The sequence below is a fragment of the Lissotriton vulgaris genome, unplaced genomic scaffold (genome assembly GCF_964263255.1).
Source record: "Lissotriton vulgaris unplaced genomic scaffold, aLisVul1.2 SCAFFOLD_345, whole genome shotgun sequence".
In the NCBI taxonomy this organism is placed as follows: Eukaryota; Metazoa; Chordata; class Amphibia; order Caudata; family Salamandridae; genus Lissotriton; species Lissotriton vulgaris.
The window spans coordinates 408,234-422,524 of NW_028253149.1; the positions used below are offsets into that span (position 1 = coordinate 408,234).

At 44.0% G+C, this 14,291-nt stretch overlaps 1 protein-coding gene across 1 annotated transcript in view; it reads right to left on the reverse strand.

The window, feature by feature from the left end:
• Window positions 1-14,291, reverse strand: part of RBM7 (RNA binding motif protein 7) — a 147,584-nt gene that overhangs the window by 83,324 nt on the left and 49,969 nt on the right. Inside the window, exon 3 of the mRNA XM_086951280.1 lies at window positions 12,321-12,417. Within this exon, the coding sequence (XP_086807406.1) occupies window positions 12,321-12,417 (97 nt within the window). The remainder of the gene's footprint in view (window positions 1-12,320; window positions 12,418-14,291) is intronic.

Below are 14,291 nucleotides of genomic sequence, written 5' to 3' on the forward strand. Positions count from 1 at the left end.
TACGTCTACACACACATTCACTCATTCACCCATACAATCACTCATACATATAGTCACTCATTATTACAACACTATCATATGCACTCATACACCTATGCAGACACTCACACACTGCCACTCAGCCATGGAGTTACTCACACACCTAGTCAGTCCTGTAAAGAATCAATCACACTTCCATTTCCTCATCTATACAGTTAAACACAGAACACCATACTTCAGTGACATCACTGATGACATCCCTGATGACATCTCAAATGACATCACTGATGACATCTCAAATGACATCACTGATGACATCATGACACACCAATACCAGTTACTATATACGCACTCACTGATTCCTACGTCTACACACACATTCACTCATACATACAGTCACTCATTATTACAACACTATCATATGCACTCATACACCTAGTCAGTCCTGTGAAGAATCAATCACACTTCGATTTCCTCATCTATACAGTTAAACACAGAACACCATACTTTTCACACATATACTAACACATACTTACTCTCTTATACAATCACTGATACAAGTACACATTGATATGCACAGAGTCACACACCTCCCAGCCAGCCACACACACACTCAGTCTTCCATACATCCACTCATTCTTCAATATGTAAAACATATTTAAACTTTACAAAAACACACAGACACTAGATGATGTCATTTGAGATATCAGTGATGTCATCAGTGATGTCATTTGAGATGTCATCAGTGATGTCATCAGTGATGTCACTGACCATGTCATGAATGATGTAATATGTGACATCATCAGCAGTGGATTGCGGGTGCGCGATATATAGTTAGTGCAACTAACTATATATGGAATTTCATTGGTTTTATGTCAATAAAATGTCCAGCTAACTATATATGGTCTCTAACCTATGGTTTTTCAGTGAATTTTCAAGGTTTTGTAAATGCAAATTCCTAACTATATATGGTCTATAACCTATGGTTTTTTCAGTGATATATATATATATATATATATATATATATATATATCAGTGTTGCCGTGAGCTCCTGGTAGATGACGGAGGGAACTCATTGGTTAGAGGGGATATCTTCCCATTTCTGGAGAAGCCCTTGTAGCCTTCCTCAGATAGGTGTAGCGTGATTCAGGGGGCAGGGGAAGTAAGTCACTGCTTGGCAGAGGCACCCCAACTGGTGGTATTGTCTCTGTAACCTCCTCTAGAACATCCCCATGTTGGCAGCTGCTGTTATTGTTGCTGCTTCTGGTACGAGGCTGGAGAGTCTGGGGAAGTGATCTTGCTACCTATTCTGTAGTATCACCTGTGAATGGCCCCCCAGGGAGCGCCAGACTAAAGGGCACCCATTGCCACAGCGCTATTTATTTTTATTTTTTTTTAACTTTCCAGGCATCTGGTCTATTTGCAGCCCAAACAGGTGTTCACCATCGAATGACGGGTTCAACGGATGCTATTGTACTTCTGGCTTAAGGCCAGAGACCTGGAACCAGGCATGACGCCTGATCAAGATGCTAGTATTTACACCACATGGTTGCAGTATCGGCTGCACCAAGAGTGCAACGGATGGCAGCATTTGAAATGGTTTTGGCCTCAGTAACGAGCACTTGCTCATCCTGTCCATACTGCTCAGGAAGGTGTTGGAAGAGTTCCTCAATCTCCCCCAGTGCACACTACTGTACTAGGAGAGTAGACCAATAGTGTGTGGCCAATTCTGCTGCCACCATCTTGTAGATTGCATCCATCTTAGTCTCCTTGTCAGGAGATGGAGTGCCCTGGGCTTGTGTATGTTTCTGCCCTGTGTAGACCATGAGGGAGACTGGTGGAACATGGTCGCGGACGAAAGGCAGATAATTTGGCAAGGGATCATGTTTTTTTCTCAACCCTCGGAGTGAAAATCCAGGGTTTGACCAGCTCTTTAAAGGTTTTGGATGCTGCCTTGAAAAACTCTCAGCATGGGTGCAAATAGAGGTTGCGTTGTGTTTTTAAAAGCATTTCGACCTGGAAGTTAGGTCTTTTGTACGGCGTGCATATCTACTTCATGAAAAGTAGCAGCCCTTTGTATCACCTCATGATACGAGGTACCATCAGGCAAGAAAGGTTTTGCTGGGTAGAGGTCAGAGTCTGTATCAGTTGGGTGAATCATCATACTGGTCCAAGTATTCAGAATCATTTGGGGAATCATACTGTTCCTCTGGATACACAGTGCTACCCCCTCCCCCCCCCAATACGATGTGTGGTATGACTACTCTTGTGAAGCTGACTGAGGCTGTGCGAATGGTGTTGGCAGTGAGAAGAGAGGAGGATGAGGAAGAGAAGGAGGATCAGCAAGAGGCCTGGCGCCCTGGTCTTTAGGACATTTGTGCCTTAGAAGAGGTGCGGGCTCCAGGGCAAGTTGCTCCTCTAAAGACAGCTTCCTTTTTTTCTGGACAGGACCCCCTCTGGTTTAGGTGACAGCTATGTGGAGATTTTGCCAGTTTGTGGTTGGATGAAAAGCTGCTTTTGGTGAGCTTTCAATTCCTCCTATAGTCACTGGAGAATAGGGTGCACCAGTAATCTGAGCCAGCCGTTGATTACACTTTTGGCCTCAAAAGTTTTTTGTGCATTGAGGCCTCTGGCGGAAGGTGAGGCAGGGCTCGCAAATAGCCTAGCTATGCTAGTGGGAGAGGCAAAGATTGTAGACTTGATGGTGATCAGTCCAGGGGAACTTGTAGTGACACTGGGGGTAGTATTGAAAAGGTGTCCTTTCCATCACTGACCTGGCATCCTCATAGAGGATAGCACAGATAATGGGTGAGGCCCCAGGACAGGACAAGGCCTTGTTGTGAGCGTGGGTGTTGAAGTACATAGAACAATGGGGACGCTGGATCATTGATCCACAAAGATCATGACAGCGATAGTCAAAGAGTTGATTATGCGCTATTAGACACTGAACACTGAGCTCGACTAGTAAAAGTCCAAACCCAATAGCGGAAAAAGCGGTCTAACAATGTTGCAGATGGCAATGTGTATTACCAACTAAAGGAGGTATCACTAAACCTGGTGCCGCAAAAGATTTATTTCAAGAAAAACAAGTTTCAAATGTCCGAGCCCAACACTAGATGGCAGGAGCATGAAGAGTATGAGTACCTAGAGCTACACATGCAATGAATATACAGTTAGTAAAGCATTTGAAAGCAGAATTCCAAAATTATATATCTGATTCACAAAGGTACATTTACATATATAGATTTACATGTGCAAATCTACTGCTGCATCTAGCTGTAAATCTGCGCTTTTTTGCTATTCATTCTTTCAAAGTGCAGATTTACATCTTTGGGGCTTATTATGATGTCTGCCAAAGTTTCCTCCGACCAACATCGTGGCGGAAATTGGACCAACAGTCCTCTAATTACAATGCGACTGCACCATCCCATTTCTCTATGGGAGCTTGTGTTGCGGCTATAAACCGTCCGTAACACAAGTTCCCATAGAGAAATAGGAGATGGTGTTGATCTTTGCACCCAATGGAAGGTACCTCAAGGTGCCTGCCACAAAGTGAAGGGTTTAACAGGGGTGCCCCCTCGGCCCCCAACTGAAGACCGCAAGGAAAAGGGGGCCCTGCTAGGGCCCCCCAAACACACTTTCCAACAGGCTAGCACGTAAAGCCTGCTGGAAACCGTACATTGTAATCCAGACGACAAAACGCTGTCCATATGGATGACGGGGTGGTTCCAACTGGCCGATAGGCTGCTCGAGCCCGTCGGAAGCCAGCTGGAATGACCGGCCGGATTCAATTTCGATCCGCTGTTTTGTAATCAGACGGTCGGAAATGAAACAGACGAGGAGTGTTGGAAAGCCTCTGACTTGAGGTCCGAGGCTTTCTGTCACTCATCGTAATCGGCCCCTTTGTGTAGACTTGTCTGTATCCACCCAACTCAGTTGATAGAGTGGAGACATCTCAATCAGAATTTACATGTGTAAAGCTTCTACCAGTAACTTTTCATACATAGGCGGAGATTTCCACCAATGGGGCGAACGGTCTTTGTGGTGAAGTAGAGGGAAAATAATTTTTAAAAAAATAAAAATTCTAGAACATTTTAAATGTAATATAAAAATGTAAATGTAAAACTAACCTAGCACTAATTGAATGCTGGAGAAACTCAAAGCAATTGTTTATTAAATAAAGAATAAAAATGCATACATTTATATAAAGAATCAAAAACGTAAAAAAGAAATTACCTTTGAACACTAAAAATGATTTTACATACAATTAAAAGTCAACTCAATTTAAAATTTCCTAAGGGCTGTGAACCCAAGTCCTATTATTTTCTATTGGAGTGAGGTGCATTATCTGTGAGCACTCTTGTTCAATGCTAGACGTCCTCCAAGGCTGTGCTGGAGCACGTTTACCCGTTTAGGGTGTTAGCAATTTTAGGGGTGTAGTTTGTGAATAGCAATGACTTACTCTTGTGGACGGGTGATTATTAGCATGTTCCTCCCTTTTTAATGCTCCCTAAACCCCTCCCATTTTGTAGTAAGCATTCCCTATTTTCCAGGCACGCACTCTCGTCCCTCCACATTTCATCTAAAAAGGAGGCTTGTGTCTTTAGATCTCGGCCTCTTTGGTGGGGATCACAGCATAGAAAAGGATTTGTCGTCCGCAGTCTCTATAGTAGGTGTTTGAATAGCATTTGTAGTTGTGAGGAGCACTACTTTACTTAGTACAAAATTCAGTTCATGAATAGGTCCATGTATTCGGTGAAAACGGAAAGGTTGAATTTCTATTTTACAATAGGGCATATTCAATACAAGCAGTGCAACTGGAAAATATGAAAATTACTTTGTGTGTAAGACATTAACCAAAACAGGGAGACCAATCTAGGTTAAGAATTAAGAATAAATAATGAGATGTTATTTCTGTTTACATTAATACAAGGCCTTCGATAGAAACAAACACTTTGTCTTGAAAGATTTATATTTTATTCATAGTGTACATTCACTTGAAACTCCCATCAAATTCTATAGCATAAGGCACCATAAAGGAGTTTTCAGCATTAAGTTTCTACTTCTGTATCAACTTAAGCAACACATTATGTTTAAACTTGGAAGTAAGTTTGATTATGGATTTATTGCTGGTGTTTTTCAAGTTTATTACACCGTTGTATTTTCTGTGCTTGGTGGAGACAATTACTGTCATAACTTTTGAACAAAAATAACAAAACAAGCATTTGCAATGCAATATGTCTCGCATTGCGCTATTTTTATTGTAAATGACAACCTTTTATTTATGTTTTGGTTTTTGAAACAAAAATAAAAGCCAGTCATTTACAATGCAAATAGGTCAAACTCGCATAAATGCGAGACCTATTTCATTGCAAATGCTTGTTAAAACTGCCTGTGCTAAGCACAGGCGGGACCTGGCCCAGTTAACGCCTTTCCCACACCTGATACAACTATCACTGCAACTTCCCCCCCCCCCCCCCGTCCCCAAAGGGGTGAATACGCCAACACCTCATTCAACCATCACCCAATCTCTGCCTTACCCTTGTCAGTACAAACTCTGTCCTACTGTGGCGTGCTTAACCCTCACTACGACTCAGATAATGCTGGGTGGGTGTCTTATTTTTTCTCTGTCCGTAGGAGTGAGCAAGAGGCTGAACTCCCGACCCCCTGTCCTTAAGTACCTTATCTCTGACCCGCCCCTTCTCTATCCCCTAACTCAGAGTTCTTCAATCTGTGGGGCGCGCCCACCTGGTGGGGCGCAACACCATCCCAGGGGGGGCGCGCACTCCACTGTAATCTGACCTTCAGTCATACCGGAGTTCTCCAAGGGAAAGGAGGGAGGGGAAATAGATTGGGCACAAAGTGTCCATGCTTTTGCTATGTTAACCCTCCATGGAGGGGGTTAATTAACAGAGCTGAAATGCTTCAGCGGGAGGCAGGATGACTGCTCTGCTAAAACGGAAAGAAGACCAACAGACACTAGTTTTAGCAGAGGAGACCCCTTGCCTCTTACTGCAGCTGAAATTTCAGCTCTTATGAATTAACCCGCTCCTGGGAGAGTTAGCACTTCACAGAGAGAAGACAAAGTTTCCAGGGACGGAAGGCGAGGTGGGCTCTGGGCAAGGTGGGCTCTGTCCCAGGACCCCAGCCTTTCAAAGGGGGTGGGGGGGGGGGGGGTGATTGACTGAAATAGCCAGCTCTGTTCTACAGACTCTTGCTCTCATGACCTTTACATTTTTTTAGACGCAATGTTGTAAACAGCGATTTTTTTTTATCATTCATTTTCAATTTGTAAGAGTCTATTACTGACATTTTGCAGACAAAATGTGTTTATGCGTCAAGCAACATCCATATAAAAAGTTTTTTAGATCAATACATGACCAATGGGAGGGTGTGACAGATTATTTGCAGTAATATTAGGGAACTGCTTTTGTGTTACATACTGAACATACATATCACTATCCCTGAATATCAGATGTACACACATGTAGTGTTTGACCAAAGAAGGCATGAAAGAGCGGAGACTGGATCATAAAATCAAAGCTGGTCCGAACTGGGGCCCCCAAAATCATTTGGCCCAGGGCCACCAAAATCCTTAAAAAGTCCCTGAAAGTTTCTTTTAAAATGACACAGGCAGGCTCGCAAAATGCCAACCAGCCATGGTCGTTTAAACAGCCTGCAAATTGCCTGTGTTGACACTAAATAGTATGTATTCATGGCCAGCTTTAGCGATGGTGGTGCCTGGTGTGAGAATCGTTTTGGGTGCCCCCACACCCTATGACTGCCTCCTCGGATTCTCTCACTACCACCCGGCATATGTGCTATTCATAAGTTATTGCTAAACACAGCGCCTCCCCATGAGGTCGGCGCCACCTCCATAGGTCAGCGCCCGGTACAGCCGCACCTGTTGCACTGCCCTAAAGCCGGCCCTGTACGTATTCATTTGTAAAGTGACTTTTCTGTCTTTGTTCCCTTTTATTATCAGTCTTGGATCATTAAGGCAGCTCTAGAAAACAATTAAAAGTTCTTTCTATTTATATTTGCTGTTCAAAGTATGCACCTAAAGCTGAAAATTCAGCTTTAGGTGACTGCTTATTTTTATACCATCTGTGACATCAAAATAATAAGCTGGCAACCCTAATCATAAGAGTGGAAGTTTGTTGAGAGATGAGCACATTATTTTCTTCCACCAGCCTGATCCCTGGTTACTGCCACAATAGCAATAGTTTAATATTTGAAACCCTACCCTGCCGTCAATAACATGCTGAGTTATTTCAAGTGTCTGGGATTGCGCCTTGCATTCAGACAACTCGCTCCTCATTCTTGCCCTTCACTTTCACCCTCACCCTGCACTCACACTGATCCTGGTACACTCACACCATTCACCCAATTACCCTCCACTGACAGTGATCACTCTGCACTCACAGCGATCACAATAATGCGCTCACACTCATCACAGTGCGCTCACACTCACCGTGCGCTCACACCATTCACTCGCTCACAATGCACTCCCACTAATCACAATGCACTCCCACTAATCACAATGCACTCCCACTAATCACAATGCACTCCCACTAATCACAATGCACTCCCACTAATCACAATGCACTCCCACTAATCACAATGCACTCCCACTAATCACAATGCACTCCCACTAATCACAATGCACTCCCACTAATCACAATGCACTCCCACTAATCACAATGCACTCCCACTAATCACAATGCACTCCCACTAATCACAATGCACTCCCACTAATCACAATGCACTCCCACTAATCACAATGCACTCCCACTAATCACAATGCACTCCCACTAATCACAATGCACTCCCACTAATCACAATGCACTCCCACTAATCACAATGCACTCCCACTAATCACAATGCACTCCCACTAATCACAATGCACTCCCACTAATCACAATGCACTCCCACTAATCACAATGCACTCCCACTAATCACAATGCACTCCCACTAATCACAATGCACTCCCACTAATCACAATGCACTCCCACTAATCACAATGCACTCCCACTAATCACAATGCACTCCCACTAATCACAATGCACTCCCACTAATCACAATGCACTCCCACTAATCACAATGCACTCCCACTAATCACAATGCACTCCCACTAATCACAATGCACTCCCACTAATCACAATGCACTCCCACTAATCACAATGCACTCCCACTAATCACAATGCACTCCCACTAATCACAATGCACTCCCACTAATCACAATGCACTCCCACTAATCACAATGCACTCACACTAATCACAATGCACTCCCACTAATCACAATGCACTCCCACTAATCACAATGCACTCCCACTAATCACAATGCACTCCCACTAATCACAATGCACTCACACTAATCACAATGCACTCACACTGATCACAATGCACTCACACTGATCACAATGCACTCACACGGATCACAATGCACTCACACGGATCACAATGCACTCACACGGATCACAATGCACTCACACGGATCACAATGCACTCACACGGATCACAATGCACTCACACGGATCACAATGCACTCACACGGATCACAATGCACTCACACTGATCACAATGCACTCACACTGATCACAATGCACTCACACTGATCACAATGCACTCACACTGATCACAATGCACTCACACTGATCACAATGCACTCACACTGATCACAATGCACTCACACTGATCACAATGCACTCACACTGATCTTGCACTCACACCATTCACTCGCTCACCCTGCACTCGCACTGATCACCATGCACTCACACCATTCATCCACTTACCCTCCACTCACAGTAATCACTCTGCACTTGCGCTGTTCACCCTGTACCTCATCCGGCATTCACACGAGCATTCTACTCAACCTGCACTCGTGACACTTCACTCACCTGTCCCCCTCACTGCTCAATCTGCAATCTCACTCAGATTAGCCCACCACTAACAATACATTCATTAGTCCCACTCTGCACTAACATGCGCACCCAAATTCATTTGGTCACCTCACTCACCCCTGTACACAAGTATGGGAATATCCTGCCCCATCAAGGTTTTCATCCTAAATTACAAAAGAAGACATCTAAATGCACTTCAATTCAGCCTTCCAGGGGCCCCTTGATCGAGACAGTTCTGTTTTTGCCCTGATGGCCTGGAATAATTCCTAAACAGATTCTTGCAAATACTGTTTTGTTTAATTTCTTTTTAATCTGACGTGCCCTAAACCCCATTGCTTCAGGCAAGCAACTTATTGTACCACTAAGTAATTCTCAATTAGGTGTTTGTTCAGCGCCTTCTCTGTGGTCTTTCAACTGTCTTCGGATCCATAACTGGTTGGTGGGCAATTATCCCATTATAATGCTGCCCAAGAACTCTGTAATGATTTCTAGAGAAGATTTGTTTCTCGTGTATCAGCTCTGAGCTAGGGAGTGCTTGAAAAATCTGACAGTGCCTGTCTTGTCTGAAAATGTCTGCAGAATATTCAGCTTTGGGAGAAACTCCTATCAAAACTCGTCCTATTTATGTGAGATTGGGTTCTCAGCACTTGCGGTATTAAAGGCTAAGTACGGTTCAAGACTGGATGTGGAGCACAACCTGAGGATGGCAGTAGCAGAAATCCATCCAAAGATCGATCATCTCTGAAAAACAGGCACACCTGTCACATTTATGTTGGTGGTGTTATTATCAATCTATGTCCTGTCTAAAACCAAGCATTCTAGTAAAAAACAATTTGTGCACATTTTATCTTGGAAAGTGGTATTTTGAGCTGTGTAATAAGCCTCTGTCATTTCACCACACCCACTCACAAACCTGCAGTTTACAAAACACTCCTATTGTATTGAACATTATTTTCTGGATATGCCCGGAATAGGTGAGTGGGGGGGGGGCAAAATCTAAAAAAATTCAGCTGGGAGGGCTAGGCCTACAAAAGTTTGAAGACCTCTGCCCTAACTTGTCCTTGGCCTGCTCCATTATCACGTAGCCACCCGGGGGAATCTGGCTTCGCCTGTTGCTCTGCCAGGTCCCTTCATTGTGAAGCAGCAGTGCTAGCGGCCCCTAAAGATCCTGAATGCCATTCTAGTAATCGTTGGGAGGTGGGGGGGGTAGTGGGGTGGGGGGGGGGGGGGGGGGGGCTCTTTTCTCCCTCAAGATTCCTGAAGAGTCCCGAGCCAAGACTCCGAAAACAGCAGGCCCTGGTGCTTGGAAAGGATACCCCGCTAATCATTAAAAAAAATACAGATATTTTATTTTCATTGGCAAAAGTGGAGATACTTAGAAATGGTCAGCATAAAAGCAGGGGTCAAAGGAACACAACCAAGAAAACATTAGAAGGGCCTAAAAGTAGCTCCGGGTGCGCAGGCGGCAGAAGCATGCGTTAGTTCCAGGTCACTTGTCGGGAGGGAGAGGTAGGGGTCTTGAGACAGTGGCTGCCACGAGGCCGACCTATCCGGTGCGTTCCTGTGCCTCTCGCAGGAGCAGGGCCTGCTGCCTGCACCTTGATGAACTTTTTGTGGGCACTAAAATGAGGCAATTAATGCGGCTGCACTGCACTGCTGCCCGGTTCATCCCTCAGCTGGACTAGCCTCGTCCTCTAGGGTCTCTCCCTCGCATGTGCGTTGTCCCAGGCCTCCAAGCATGCCTAGGGTGAGCAGATGTAAGAAACCAAAAACCGGAAAGGCTATATACATAGAAGTAGGGCTACAAAATGGCAGTGACAGCAGAGGGTGCATTAGTCGACCGTTTCAGCCACTGCTAGGTATACTTAGCTTTTAAGCCTGACAATATACCCTGTTCACATTTTTAAATGTGTATATTTTGTCAAAGTCATATGACAACGAGCTGTAGAGTAGTTCCCTATACTACTCCACCTCTAACCCCTTTGTGTTCCGGAATAACAGTCTAATCGGCGAAAAGCGTTTTGGACGACTAGTAAGCGCTATATAAAATAAGCTGGTGGCGAAATGGTGCTTTGGGAAAACTATTCACTTCTTATAGATGGAAACTGAGTTAACTGTTCATTTCAAGCTTTTGCCTGGAACCCAGGCCGTTTAACAAGACGTCAGCGGTTCTTTCATTTACTTGCTTCACAGTGAAATGGATCCAAAAAAGAAGAAGCCCAGGAGTGGTGCGCTGGTGCGCGCCTCAGGGAGACATGTGCTTCAATTATTGCGCCCGTGTCTGGGCACGATAACTGAAACCACATGACGGCTGGTGCTCGTAACCGACACCAATAGGCCATGGCCGGAGCAATGCGCCCGCCTTTGTCCTATTGCGTGCTCAGTTTGTGAAATACATGCACGCACAAGCCAATCCCGTAACACAAGAAAAAGCACATGCACGAGCATGTGCAATTTCTAGGTACATTTTGAAACCGCCTACAAAAGGGCTCTCTCGCTTCGTGAGCCCTAAAAAGACACTGTAGATTAAATCAACGCCCCGCTGCAGAGTTAAAGAAAGCAGCACGGACGCTAAAGGAAATTGTTGTCTCCTTGCAGTAGTTGTATACGCAGGGATGTGAAGAGGAACGGCAAGAAAGCAGAATTTGCACATCGGCAAAACATTCATTGACATTGATAAAATGGCTGCTCATTAGGTCGTCCTTTGCGATATTTCCAGGTCAAGTCCAAAGTGTTGAAATACTTAGGTGAGCAGTGGATCTCATTAAAATAAACCAAACATTTACATCTAACGCAAACTAGGGCACATTAACAAAATTGTCCAATTTAAATTAAAGGAGACCAATTTCTTACATACCTAAATTTTGCACTCACAGATGTGCCAGAGGCGATGTTACGTTGAAGATTCCAGGGCCTTCCTTAAACACAGATGTGTTGGGAACCCGTACCTCACATCCCATCCCGCATGGTAATACAACTAGTGTGTGCTGGCACAATGCAGGCAGCGCATAGACTAATGATGGAAAGGAGCTAAAACCGTACAGTGCTTCACTCATTAAATATATTAGTGGAACTGTACATTCTAAACCCTAACTTACGGTTGGAACTATCAGTACTACCTTATGTAATGTGGGTACGTGCGCTGAAGTCTGTCAACATCAAAAGCCCTCATTACCACGATGAATTGCTTTATCAGAGCCAATGCATCATGATTTAGCAGGCAGTCAGCGTTTGTTTGGTAGAGTCGGCTGAAAATACAAACACTGCTTTGAGCTTTCGTTTACCCAAAGGCCCAACTATGAATCAAGATCTGTGGGCTGAAATGATCCCAACAAAGTTATGAAGTTAAGAATATTACAGGCAAAGGATTTTATTAGTAAAGCAGGTAAAGTTATCGCAGCTCATCATAGCTGTTCCCAACTACATGATACATCTCACCTGTTTATGTTTGGAGTCTGTGGTGGCGTGTTCGTGGGGCTCCCATTGCCACTCGCATATGGTGAATGACCTGCATTGTTCCCCTCATGCTTGCTTCCTGGAGGGCACAAAAAAAAAAAAATCGCACGGTTCACCATCAACACCACAACCAAACATCTGAAAGTATTAGTGAGTTAACCAAGACTTATAATTATATGGTTCTTTTCACAGAACAAACCCCCAAATACCCATTGCACAGTATAACACCTTAACTATTTCTGTTAACAGAGTCCGACACAATGTGTGTGATACAGAAATAGGGTTTAAAATGTTACACTATCAATAGTAGCAGAATAATATAGCAGCAAACCAAATGTGACGCTATTTAGCATTTGTAAAGGAGGTCAAAGCCACTACTATGGCAACGTACCACTCAATGTCAAGAGCAATTATAGGTGGATCTGTGGGTTTACCTGCAATGGTGTGTGGTTGTAGTAAGACCTCAGTGGGAAACGTCGGGAGAGGTGTGAAACCCATAAACAGTTCTGTTCATGTTATGGCAAACCTGAATATTTTTAGTGGTATTATGAGAGGAAATGTGGAACCCTCTATGCGACATTAATTCTAGGTACCTGCATGACCAGAGTGTAGTGGCATTCGGGATTAGCGAGGTGGTGTAACCTGTGGTAGTAAATTAATTCAATAGGTGATGGGTCTATGGTGCAGAGCGATGGCGATGCAATCAAAGCCTTTAGTTAAGGGTCGATGGGATTCCCTCAGAAGAGGAGGTTTAACACAGAGAAAATTCAGCAAAATTAAGTAGTTAACAATTTCACAATGAAGTGTGCTCAAAAGCAGTCAAAGACATGTCTGCAAGTTACAAAACTACCTCAATATAGAAATAAGCATGAATCGAGCAGGGAAGGCAACAAAAAAGGGCAAAAGTTATTAACCACACAAAACGAGTAAGTGAAACACACTGATGACGTTAAGGAGCTGTCACACTATCAAATACATCAGTTACATTAAATTAATTTATTGAACACTCTTATGCACCAGCTACATTGCGCGCTACAGAAAAAGCCCATTCCCCGAAAGTTGCCATTGTTGATTCCAGAAGATCCAGTAGGGTGAGGATGGCAAAACATAAAATACACGTTGGACTGTGCAAACTGAATTTCGCCGTCAAGAAGTCTTGTGTAGACTGCTTGATTTCACAGAGCAATGGAATTCTAAAACAGTAGAGAGATTGACTAGGAGTAACATGGTCTCTGAGTCACAGTGTAGTGAAAAGGCTCTACAGCTACGTTTTTCATTAGTTGTATCAGTGAAGTATTGCCAGAAATCTCAAATAAACAAAATTAGCGTAATCCAAAACAGATTGTAAAAAGCCATTGGCTACTAGAACACGAAGATCAGTCTGGATGAAAGATAGAATTCTTGAGGGACAGGCAAGCTTAAATTCAGACAAAAATGTGGACTGAGTGATCGAAGGTTGAAAGGAGGTCTCTTTATAGAGGGTCATAGGTCCAGATAGAGACAGTGGCTATTGTGATCAGGAGCTCTATATTTGCTGCATTCAGCACAAGACAGTCACAGCCCCCTGGCCCCCAATCATCAAACCAATGAAAGACAGAAGCCATAGCTGATGATTCAGAAATGTTTTTTGAGGGAGCAGTGGTACAGGCCTGCCAGCAAACCAGCTGGGTGTCATCTGCGTACATACAGAACTGCACCTCAGCTAGATGGAGCAAATTTGCTAAGGATGGCGTATAGACATTAAACAAAAGTCGCAACAGTACGGCTCCTTTAGACACCACAGCTGAGCTTCTTTAGTGCGGAGCTGTATGGTTGTAACTAACATGATTATTCAGATTCTGTCACTCACCTAGTTCAAGACAGTGCCAAGAGACCCGTTGTCTCGAGCCAGCAGAGACGAATGATGTGACTGGTAGTGTTGCATGCCACAAAAACCCAAATAGGACCAGTGCC